Here is a 12,580-nt window from a genome sequence, read left to right as displayed (position 1 = left end):
GGGATCATTTTTGCTTCATAATACAACACTGAGGTGCAAAAGTACGGCGAAAGATTCCATGCAATAGATAATACAAAATATTTAAAAAAATGCTTATAATCAATATATCTAGCCCTCTAAACCTGAAGATATTTATAGTTTTTTTCCCGCGTTTTTTTGGTTATTAAGAATTAGTCATTACTATTTACAGAAAAGTATGTTGAAATTGACAAAAAATTGTTTAATAGTATAAAAAATTAAAGTTATTGGTCAATTCACACTAAACATGTCTTTAAATCTTAAACAAAGGTATTGCAAATTTGATCATTTGTGAACATGATGGGTACATAAATTTTTTTCGTAGGGTGAAGTGTCTAACCAGGCATAAACACGGGAGGTTAAAAAAAAAAAAAAAACCAATTCCTGATCTTCCTTCCAAAAGAATAGGTTTTTTTTTCTAAAAGAAAATAAAAGAGTCTGTGAATTCTCATAAAATACTTATAAATTATTTATTATTAAAATTTTTATATCAATAATGGGATTCAAACTTACATTACTATTAGTATCAAAATTCTTAGTTGAGCCAACTTTAATTCATTATGTTGAAGGATATTTTTTGTAGAGTTAAAAATAAAAATACTCACGGAATAAAAAGAAAAAGTGCTCATGGAATCTTGAACAGCTCATACATTCCATAGAATAGAGTGGAATCCACGCAAGTTGTGAATTTTCTTTTTTTGGGCCAAACTCAGTTTTTTTTTTTGGCCAGGGGCCGAACTCAGTTGGGAAAATTTAGTACATAATATTTTCTTATATTTAATTCTATTGGATAATTTAAAATATATAAATGCAAAAACAATTAACATTATTTAACCATATCATTTAGTCATCATTTGGAGAACATCTGATAGGATGGGAAGAGGTAAATCAAGCTTTTAAAAATTAATTATCTAAATAAAAATATTATTCATGAAATAATTAAATAACCCTGTGGATTTGCGACTTTTTCTAAATGACTATTTTGCCCTCAATACATTTATTTATTTATTTTACTGGGCCTGATGTGTTCTTCTTTCTGCAGAAATTCCCCGTCTGAGACGCCAGAGGCAGAGCTCTGGTAGAAGAATCACGTTGACCCGGACCCGGTATGGCCAAATCGGATCTGTTCCTCTGATATTCACAGTATATTTTCCGCGTTTCATTGCTTCGTTCCTTGCTGGTAATGATTCTCAATCTTCTATTCTACTCATGAAGTTCTCGATACGTTGGAACATTAAACTGGAATGATTCTGTCGAGTAATTGAGCAAAATGCATTCAACGGTGTTTCTTGTCTTTCTCTTTTCTGATTTAAAAAGCCGCGTATCTCTTGAAGGCTACAGCAAATCTGGGAAATGTTTTGCTTCAATTCTGTCAAACCTCGACTCTTGTCGATGAGCGATTAGATTTTGCCGTTGACTTTGTTCTCTTTTTCTAAAGGATGTTTTAGGTTTAAATTTGTTGTGAGCATTTTGTTTTTAGATTCACTGGGTATTGAGCATAGTTTCTGATACTTGTCTGTAATACCTTATGCTTATTCCACAAGGAAATGCATGCCCAAGCATCAGGCACTTCATTGTCCAGAATTTTCATACAGACTAATCTTACGGTTTTTATAGGTGCTAAGAAAGATGAGATAGTTAGAAAGCGTACAATTGCATCTTCGAACGACAAAATCATTTCGTGAGTTAACTGAAATGATCAAATTTGTAATGTATTCCAAACAATTTAAATCATTTGCAAACCAATTGAAATAAATTCCTTTTTAATGAAGTTCATGCAAAATTAAAGAAGAGTTTTTCTATTAGAGAAATGTTGCCCAATCCTCTCCTCTTAAACCAACTTTAAGGAAAATGTGTGTTTATCTTACAGTGTTGTATTAGTTTGTTCCAAATGGAAATCACTTTTTCATATGGGCATTTCTGATAAGAAGTGTTTACTGCGTCATTCTTTGGAGTCAAATAGGTTAGGTAATGGGAGAAATTTCATAGAGAAAAAAAAAAATTAACCCAGAAAAATTCGGAGTGCATGGTTGAGTAATGATATATGCAATAACTTGATATTTTTTCAAAACTTTGATATTCAAGGGGTTAATGCATATGGGCACTTATGTTTATTCTTTCATTTCAGAGGCAGGAAAGCTTGCTGGCTTATACAGTGCAATGATTGTGATTTTGCTGAAGAGTACCCTGCAAATCGTAGCTTTGCTTCAAATCACATTAGTAGAATTTGGGGGGAAATCTACTTCTATTTATTTTCTTTAACATAAATAAGCCTAGGCGTTGCTCGGGGATGAGTACAGCTAAACAACCATGAACCATATCAACCGCAGTACATCATCTCAAACTTCGACTTCAGAGAAACCAAATTATAGATGGCCTCTCATTCCTCTTTCTGTCCTCATTATTTTGCTTTCTTTCCTGATTTTTTATTACTACTCTCTGTCTCTGACCACCAATGCTCACTTTCCTGCATCATCCAAAACATTAAAATTAAAGTTCACTCGATGTTCCAGCCAAGCACTAGCCTTAAGTGAGAAATTCCTGTGGTATGCACCCCACAGTGGGTTCAATAATCAGCTCTTGGAGTTTAAGAATGCTATTTTGATGGCAGGAATATTAAATCGAACTTTGATTGTTCCTCCAATTCTGGATCACCATGCTGTTGCTCTTGGTAGCTGTCCCAAGTTTAGGGTTTTGGATCCTAATAAGCTCCGGATTTCTGTTTGGAATCACGTGATTGAACTCATTCAGAGTGGAAGGTTAGTGAGCTCTGTTATTCTGTTGGTCTACTTATAAGCGTCTGTAGAAATGGCCAAGAAAGAAGTATATGATGCCTCGCTATTGTTGAGAATGAGATATTAATAATTCAGTGAACCTTTGATGGACCGGATAAATTGTTAGAATTGAGATAGTGAGGCTAAGATATATGCAGTATACTTACCATAATGTCATCTCTCCTACCACGACTTTTCCATTTGACTGCTTTATATTTTTAAAATGGGAGCTTATCTTTTCATATATTGCGTTTTTCTTTTTGTGACGAGAGGGTTATAATTCAGAAAGTAATTACATCAAACACTGCAGATAACCCAAAAAAATTAAAAAAATAGACAAGCCATATAAAGCTAAGCAGCGTGCACACTTCTTGCTCTCCCTGTAGATGTGCAGCGCATCCACTCTCCATTCTCTTGAGAGAAGCTTCTGAGTTTTTATCCCAAAAAAAGAGAGAGAGAGAGAGAGAAGCTTCTGAATATCTCCAAAATTACTGTAAATTGCATTCTTTCGTATTCAATCCTGTGTGATCAGTTGCATTACAGCTTGGTTATCAGATTCCATGATTACCTACAGATGACCATGTACTTCCTTTTTATCTCGGGATATATGGGTATAATGAGATTGTATTTAGAAACTAAGTTCTAAAGGATTGAGATAGTATTCTTCCTTAATTTTTGTGACATAGAAAAGGTGTATTCCACATTATATTTCACTTGCTCATCTGTGTGAATTAAGAAATCCCATTTAATTTTGTTTCTTGCAGGTATGTTTCCATCGCTGAAATTATAGACATCTCACCATTAGTTTCTTCCTCGCTGGTTCGTGTGATTGATCTCAGGGATTTTGTGTCAATATGGTGTGGTATCAGCTTAGATTTGGCTTGTTTAAATGATTCAAAGGTCCAGTCGTCTTTTAATATCAGACAAAAGCAATGTGGTTCCCTGTTAGTGGGTGTCCATGGGAGTGTTGACAAGTGCATATATGCTGTCAATGAAGATTGCAGAACTACAGTATGGACTCGCCATATTGGTAATGAGGATGGACTGTTAGATTTGTTCCAACCTGATGAGCAGCTGAAGAAGAAAAAGAATATAACATATGTTAGGAGACGTAGAGATGTATTCAAGACTCTTGGACCTGGTTCTGGGGCTGAGTCAGCCTCACTGCTTGCATTTGGAAGCCTTTTTACAGCCCCATACAAAGGTTCTGAGTTATATATAGATATCCATGAATCTGTTCAGGACCAAAGGATCCGATCTTTGATGGAGAAAACTAAATTTCTTCCATTTGTCTCCGAAATTACAAGGGCCGGAAAGATGTTTGCAAATGCGACCATAAAAGCTCCATTTCTTTGTGCACAATTGCGATTGTTGGATGGGCAGTTCAAGAATCATCGGAAGGCTGCATTTCATGGTTTGAAGCAAAAATTAGAATATTTACAGCAGAAAGGTCCTCTACCTATACATATTTTTCTAATGACTGATCTTCCTGGAGAAAATTGGGCTGACACTTACTTAGGTGATCTAATAAGCGATTCGCTTCACTATAAGGTATATTTCTTGAGAGAGGATGATGAGCTGGTCAGACAGGCATCCAAACAGCTCAAGGAAGCTGGTTATGAGCAGAGGTTTATTCCATATTCGGACAAAGCAGCTGATAAAAAGTATTGTTTCAATCAAAGGTTACCTGATGTACTTCTTTATGTGGAGCAGGCAGTATGCAGCTGTGCTACGCTAGGCTTTGTTGGAACTGCTGGTTCAACTATTTCTGAAAATATAGAGCTACTAAGAAAATTTGGCATGTGTTCAGGTCAAAGTTGACAGCTTTGTGAAAATGGCTTGCAAAGTTTTAAATTTTGTTCGATTGATGGAGGGCAAGTTCATCTGAATTTTGCACCTTAAATCACGTCGCACCAGAAAGCCATGTTTCTTGTTCTTGTTGCTTCAGGTGATCAGTCTGCAACGCTAATCCCAGCCATCAAGTCCTTGTCAAAGTCAAGAGACAGCACGATGTCAAGGGCCTCGTCTGGATTTTGATTCAATAAGATCGTATCATTTTCATCCCAGCCATCCATCTGTCTTGTGAGTTGCGAATAAATGGCTAGGATAGATTCTTATTGATCAAAATTTGCCTTTCCCCACTATAGGTATGAATCTTCGCCAAAGTTGTTGGCATAAGAAACAAATCCTCCTAGTCCACTGGTCAGAAGACAGAATGATGTAATTCTGCAGAAAACAGTGAAAAAATAGATGAAAATTATTGTCTTTCGAGAGGATAGTCTATCTTCTCCGTAGTGTTGATACTTCACAGGAAAGTTTCTCCAGCCATTTTCAAAAAAGTAAAATACTTGTGAGTTACAAACTCACAATGTGAATTTTGTTATCATAGATAAAAGTTCAGTTTCTGGCGGACTTGTTTCCTATTCATGTCTAACGGAAAATAACCACTTTAATGATTGTGCCCATTTAATTTCATTCTTGTATGAAGTTTTTACTGTCATAATTTTTATTCAGCATGAGGTTCCTGTTGAGGATTCTGCCAATTTGAATTTTTTTCCCCCATCATTGGTTCATTTTGACTTTGTTATGAATAATTGCTAGTGCTGTTTATTATCAAGCATAAATGATTGTGCTTCTATATGGACCACTCTGGTTATTAGCATTTTGTGGCTGCATGTGCTCGTCGTGGAACCAAGGCAGTGTTTGGTTCAGAGTTTTTGGGGGAGGGGAAGGAGAGGGTAGGGTGGTAGGGAAAGGGGGTAAGTGTGTTTAGTTGGCAAACAGGGGAAGTGGGAGGGAAGGGGAGTCAAATTTTTTGTCATTTTCCCCGGAGAAAAAATTTGTCCACAATGTAAGTGACTTTTCCAAATATTTTTAATTTGGATTTTTTCCCCCAATTTTCCCCTTATCTTTTAATATTCCATAATAACTGTTCATTTCCCAAATTAGCAGTTCTCTCACTTTTCTCTTCTTGGCTCTCTTCTATATTTCACGTGCCAACTAGGCTGGTCAGCAACATGAATTATCTGTTTAATTAACTTAAACTGACAGATTATGTTTTTTTAAAATTTTTTTTAACCAGTTAGTTTCTTAAGTTTCTCATCCCCGACTTTATTTTCTTGTTATTTTTGGGAATATGATTCCACTAGTCTAATCTAAATTTGTTATAAATAAAGAAATCTGTTTCCATTTTTATAATAAAATTGATTTGATATAATATGAAGATATATTATTGTTATTGAAGCTAAAATCTGTTACAATTAATACAAGGGTATATTTGTTCATATGGCTTTAGCTGTCCATCCCTGGTCATTAAAGTACTTCTCTTCGAGTCTGTTCGATCTGATCCCCCTCCTCTACCTTTAAACGACACCGTTTTCCCTGTAAGTGAAAATGCACAGCTTTAACTTGGCGTCCATTGCTTCCTTTCAAGAACTTCACTTCTGATTCTATTCATCCTTCCCCAATCCCACATCATCTTCAGGCAAATTGGAGATGGAATTTTTTGATCAGAAATTTCTATTTCTAATTACTGACGGAATATTCTATAGCCAATCTGTGATGGGATTTTTTTATGAGAAAATCCTAAAAGAAAGACCACTAAAATTAAAAAATTGTATGCAAAGACCCGTTCACAAAAATCATTATAAAAAACTATATTATTATTTTCAAAATACATACTAATGTTGTAACGGATCCCTAATTATAATTTTTCTATTTCGGTGTTTTTTTTTGCGATTTTCCTTTTTTTTCATCTAAAATGTATCGCTAGTCACATGCAAAAATTTCGTTAGAAATCCATCACTAATCAATTAACAACACAAGTCCATCACTCAACAAAGATGCCGTTGTTTAATTCTATGAGTAACCACAAGTCGTTTTGGAGCGTCTTCAAGACCCAACACCTTCACGCCTGCCCAAGGACTATCATTAAGGTTACGTCATTATCCCAAGGTTCAGAGCGATCCAATGAGATATGCCATGATTTGATCTCCTACCTCGTAAATGTAACTATAGCAGAGTCTCCTCTTTTATAAAAGTTGCGATAGGAACGTCAAGGCAAGGTAGTGATTTTAGCTCCCCCGGGGGGGGGGGGGGGGAGTACTGGTGATTTTAGCACCTAGGCGTTAAAGCTTGATGTCAAAAACTTCACTTGGGCAACAACAATTCTGCCTGGGCGGTTAATATAAGTTACTACCTCCTATCCTAATTATAAGAGCCAGTTGACTAATTTGAAGAGATTAAGGAAGTAAATTGAGTTAGTTATTTGTCCTAAATAGGTGTTGTTTTTCCTAAAATATTCTTACTAATCAAGTGTATTGACTAGAACTATCATTGTTAGATATGTTACTTTGGAAAAAATGTATAAATATGAGAGATAAAGTAGATTGGGGTCTTATATTTAGAACCAAAATAAAAATCAAATAGGGTCTTATGTTAAGAACCGGAGGTAGTACTTGACATTGTCGTACATTAAAGAATATGTTAAACTGAATTTTTTTAAATTTTTTATCCTTATAAAAGTTTTTTCACTCTATATTTATAAATTATTCTTATATTTCCCTCTCTTTTCTCTCTGAGAATTAAATAAGATTCAAATTGAAAAACAAACATTAAATACACTACAAATGACTTATATTTAAAATCAAAACTTCCTCCTATAAGTAACTTACATTTGGAACCAGAGTGGTATATGGCGAATTTCATTTATCCAACCTCGAAAACCCAATTATTTATGATAAACAATAATTTATTAAATAGGTTGTTACCCACTCTTCATTTCAAAATAATTATCACTTTGAAGGTTTATTTTTTCCTCCTAAAATGGATGTCATTTTCTTCCTCCTAAAAGGTGATTTTGTGATAACCCAAATGACACACTTGAGAAGGTGTTAAGTATAAAAGAGATGTACTCCAGCTAAACAAACTTCCTTATTATAGTAGTTTCTGAACTAGTTAAATTTAATTACTTCTTGATGTACAAGATTTCCAGAGTGTCACTCCTTAAAAAAAGAACCCCAAATTGTGAATCCAAAAGAGATAAGAAATATTTGTTTTATGACATTAATACACACACACACACAAGGCTATTTTAGTAAAACATCCTTATATTACTGTCAATATAAAATACAAAATTTATTATGATAAGCTTATACCATTTATAATCCAGGCTAAAAGCAATTCACTTTAGCTAAGATTCAATGTATGAGATTCGAAAATGCATCTAATTTCATGTTAACATAAATTATTTTTTGACCAAATATTAACACTAATAAAATAATTTATTAAAATTTATAAATTACAAACTAAATATTAACACTAATAAAATAATTTATTAAAATTTATAAATTACAAACTAACTGACAAAATTTAAATAATTTAAAATGGAATTTGCATGAGACTGTATAACTAACAAGCTTCTCTGGGAACAAGAGAGTCAATCCAAAACCCTATTATAGAGCAAACTTTTCCCACCTAATTATATCAGTCAAGGATGGTTTAAGCAAGTGGTTTTCAACTCTTATGTTTGAGATAAATTTCGTTTAGGAATTTATCATCAGGAAAATTACTATATAGTTTGAAGGAAAAATGTAATTACCAAAAAAAAAAGATCTTAATAACGACGTGAGCAACATAAACTTCTTGTTATTCCTATATTGCAACTTGTTATTACATGTTATTCAGTTATATATTGTCAGACTTTTCAATAATTACATTTTTTTCCCTAAACCTTATAATAATTCTCCCTCTATCTTTTGCTTCCAATATTACTCAATATTTAAGACAAATTAGTCTCCATTTCCGATTACAGAAAGATATATATGTGCTCACAATCCATGACTCAGCAAATTATATATCTTATACTATCAGGGTCAGATATTGTACTGCTGTGATGATCAGATACTGTGACTGGTATGATCATATCTTTGTTTTCTCTTAATTGTTTTCTAGTGCTTGTCTTTTATTCTCTCTCTCTCTCTCTCTCGACTGTGAATCCCACTATGAATTTAATAGCACTGTGTCTGCGTCTGATATGCATGCATGCATGCTATAAAAACTTCAGACGTCATTTTTGTCAACCAAATGCTTAATATATATATCAAATCTTTTTTTCTGCTAAAAAAATCTAAATTCGGTAATTAGTTATCTAAAATAATTCATGTCATGTGTTAGATTTCCTTTAAAGAAAAAAGAAACAGCAAACAAAGATGATCTTTCTGCAGAAGCTTTTGTTATATAAAGAGAACCCTAACCCTAGAATCCCTATAGATACCAAGCTGGTATGAGTTCAGAGTATTTATAAACAGAGTTAGAGTAAGAAGAAGACATGGGCGTACAGTTAAGAAGCAGAAGAAAAGAGGGAATAAAGCTTAGTTTGGTGTGTGCTGCAAAACACGAGGACACAAAAGCTGTTTGTTGGGGAAGAAATTAAAGGCAATATGTGACACAGCTTGAAGGCTATATATGTAATAAGAGGCTGATGAGCTTATGAGAGAGAGAGAGGGATTCTGTGCATGCAGGAGTACGAATAATACTCACATACAGAGAGAGAGAGAGAGAGAGAGAGTTACACGTACTCTCTCTACCTACTATGAGGCTACCCTCAACTGTGAAAGATATTGCATAAACAGTGTCATCTTTATTGGATTTCTACACACACACTCACAAACTGAAGGCAGTGTGATGTGAGTGTGTGGGAGTGAGAGTCTGCTTGACGGTGTGTGTTCTTACAGGCTTTTACAGGGATAGACTTGTCTATTTTTCCTAGCAGTAGTATGCAATTCTTATTATTTTATGAATCCACTATGTTAGCCGTGGATTTATAGTAGGTACTCCTTTATATTCTTTTTATAAACTCCAGTTACCTTGTAAACTTCAATTAATTACTTCTGTCTAAGTTAATAAACTTAATCAAAATTATTTTTTAAAATCTAAAAAATATTCTCAATAAAAATCATTGGTTAAAAGAGTTTAGTTTATTAGTAAGAAAATTTTATATAATTAGTTTGGGATGTTTGGTGAAAAAGTTAATGTGTTATACAAAATATTACTCCTACTGTTCCTAATATATGATCTAATTGTGGAGTTGATTTTGATTTTAAATATAAAACCTTTTTTTCTATATTTATCAATTTTTTTAAAATTAAATTATCTTTAGTAATACCCTCTCAACAATAATCAAATAGGAGAGGTGTGATGGGTATTAGGGAATCTGATTAGAGTGCTTTATAAAAATACGTCGTGTTTATTATAGCTAACTAACTATCTATTTTTTTTTACTATAATTAAATTAGATAGATTAGTCTTACATTGAAGGCCAAAGGAGTAAAAAGGCTTTGGTGAGTCATCTGGTTAGAACATATATCTCGCCACTACCATGCACGGTCTATTTTTGTTTTGATTTTTTGCTTTTGTTTTTATAATTACAGCCGATGTCTAAAGTCATATTGGACTCCAAATAATTTGGATCGATCCTTAATATAAGACATACTTTGCAGTGCAAATTGCACTGCAAAGTATGTCTTATACTAAGAACTTGAGGGAGTACTTAACACAATTGTGTGGGTGTGTATCCAGGATCTGAACCTAAGATCATTAGTTAACACACACATCTCGGTATTAATTAACTAAGCTCCACGTTAGTGAAGTGTTGAGAATGAGAAGTAATGGTTGGGATTGGAATTTAGAAAGTTTATTAAAATAGTGTTTGATACAAGGGATTCTTCGTTACTTGGGATTAGACAAACTCATACGAGTGATATTGGGAAAACTACCTCCTCTCATGGTATTTCCCAATCCTACCCAAATGGGTTTATCCAATCTCAAGTGACAAACAATCCTTCATATTAAACACTATTTGAATGTGGTTTCTCAATTTCAATCATAATCCTTGCCTCTTATTCTAAATACTTCACACTAAACTAGACCTAAGTTATGTGTTTGTTATTAGTGTAGCTTCCAATTTTGAAAAGTATTACTACCCACAGTCCTTAATAGAACAGCTAATTTGACATTTAATATGGTTCTAAATATAAGACCCCAATTCACTTGATGCTCATGTTTATCTATGTTTTTTAAGTTATCCTTGTAGTAGTTACACATGTTAAAAATTTTATTGAATGATAGTTTTAACTAATATATATGATTAGTAAGGGTATTTTAAAAAAGACAATATCTAATTATTACAAATAACTAACTTAACAAACTTTCTTAATTTACTTAAATTAGTTAATTAACTCTTATATTAATTACTAGAGATAATATTAGATTACTTATCAAAAAGGTTTTTAGATGAGTAAATAATATTTAAGACCATATCCTTGAAGGGCATGAGTTAAGTCTTTGTTTTTGCGCGAACGTGTTCTTAGGGTCTTTTTGAATGAGAGACGTGTCTATTTAATTTGCTAGCAAAGATCCCTTTTTCTTCGTGAATAAATTTTTTTGTATTTTTTAAAAAATTATTTAGGTGATGATAAGCCTCCAAGGGTCGCTGAATTAGATTAGAATAGGCATCATGATCTACACAGATACAGACAAATTAATCTTAGGAGAATTGAGGTGCTAAGGAAGAAAAATAATTGCAAAACAAATTTCAAAAGTTATCATGTTTTATTCTAAAACTTTTCATTGAAAATTGTTTAGATTATTATTGAGACTTTTTAATAATTAGTACTTCCGGTCCTATTTGTAAGGTTTTGTTTGTAGTTTACAAACGAGGTTTACTAAATAAGACTGGAGGTAGTATTATTTTTTTTGAGAACTCATTGTAATTTCCTATTAATTTTATATATACACATGCATATATAGCTAGGTGTCAAGTACCTATGTGGGCTATAACCGTATTGATTTTTACCAACCCTATTAATATCAATATTTATTGCAATTATTTTATGTACTGGGATCTTTGACTATTATCATCAACACTCTACTACTGATTTATTTATTTATAAAAGAAATTATATATAACTCCCTAAACTTTATATTATGTGCAAGTAATAATTTTCTTTTTCAAGCTTCGAAAATTTACGATGAATCTCTCTAAACTCTTACGTTTATGTAAAGACTTTCCTACTAATAGCTTTTTTCATCACTTGTCTCCACATGTAGAGGTTTGTATGCATATAACTCAAAACTTAAGAAGTTATATGCATAAAAATATATATAATTTAAAGATCATATAGTTATCACCATTCAAATTACAATGACACAGAAGCTCAGTTATAAATCCCAAAAGCTTAGTTACAAAAATCAAAAGGTTAGTAGCAAATACAATGTAAATCGAGGAAGCTTTTATGAATCTGAGGATTTCAATTATAAATTATAAAATCTCAATTGTAAAAATAGGAAAATCAATTGTTAACTTTTGAAGTGTTTTTTCAACATGGCTTTCACAATTTACAACGATAGTTTCCCTTTTTCCAACATAGCATGTCAAGGAGATTATTGGTTTTTATTTGTGAAATTCCCATAATTACTTGTAAAAAAAGTTTTTTTTTTTAACTTTACGAGACAATTATATATATTTACTTCATATTATCCAAAATAACTCCAAATAAGCTAGTCTAAAGTGTATGTCTCCGTCCTCAGGAGTTCAATCCTACCCTCCGCCATAGTGTTACATCACAAGTCGCAACAAACTAAATTTCTGAGCACGGAAAACGGTATTAATATATTAATTATTTAATATCTCTAGCTTGGGCATTAAATTTTATTTTGTTAATTTATGTTTTTGCCTCTGTCGCAACAGCGAATATATATATATATATATATTTGTCGAATTTTGTTGA

General features: G+C 32.7%; 1 protein-coding gene across 2 annotated transcripts; it reads left to right on the top strand.

The window, feature by feature from the left end:
• Positions 1 to 1,083: 1,083 nt before the first annotated feature.
• Positions 1,084 to 5,245, top strand: LOC114713614 (O-fucosyltransferase 30). 2 transcript variants are annotated; one of them, XM_028898285.1, is made up of 3 exons: positions 1,084 to 1,198; positions 2,147 to 2,777; positions 3,557 to 5,245. In XM_028898285.1, the coding sequence occupies exons 2-3, from the start codon at positions 2,329 to 2,331 to the stop codon at positions 4,611 to 4,613; spliced, it is 1,506 nt and encodes a 501-aa protein (XP_028754118.1). In that variant the 5' UTR covers positions 1,084 to 1,198; positions 2,147 to 2,328; the 3' UTR covers positions 4,614 to 5,245. The 2 variants fall into 2 exon arrangements, with proteins under 2 accessions (XP_028754118.1, XP_028754119.1); XM_028898286.1 differs by having other exon boundaries at positions 1,109 to 1,124.
• The last annotated feature ends 7,335 nt before the right edge of the window (positions 5,246 to 12,580 follow it).

The sequence above is a fragment of the Neltuma alba genome, unplaced genomic scaffold (genome assembly GCF_004799145.2).
Source record: "Neltuma alba isolate B1F8T4 unplaced genomic scaffold, ASM479914v2 tig00011439_pilon, whole genome shotgun sequence".
In the NCBI taxonomy this organism is placed as follows: Eukaryota; Viridiplantae; Streptophyta; class Magnoliopsida; order Fabales; family Fabaceae; genus Neltuma; species Neltuma alba.
The sequence above is the reverse complement of the archived record's forward strand: the minus strand, read 5'-3'. Positions and strand labels throughout refer to the sequence as shown.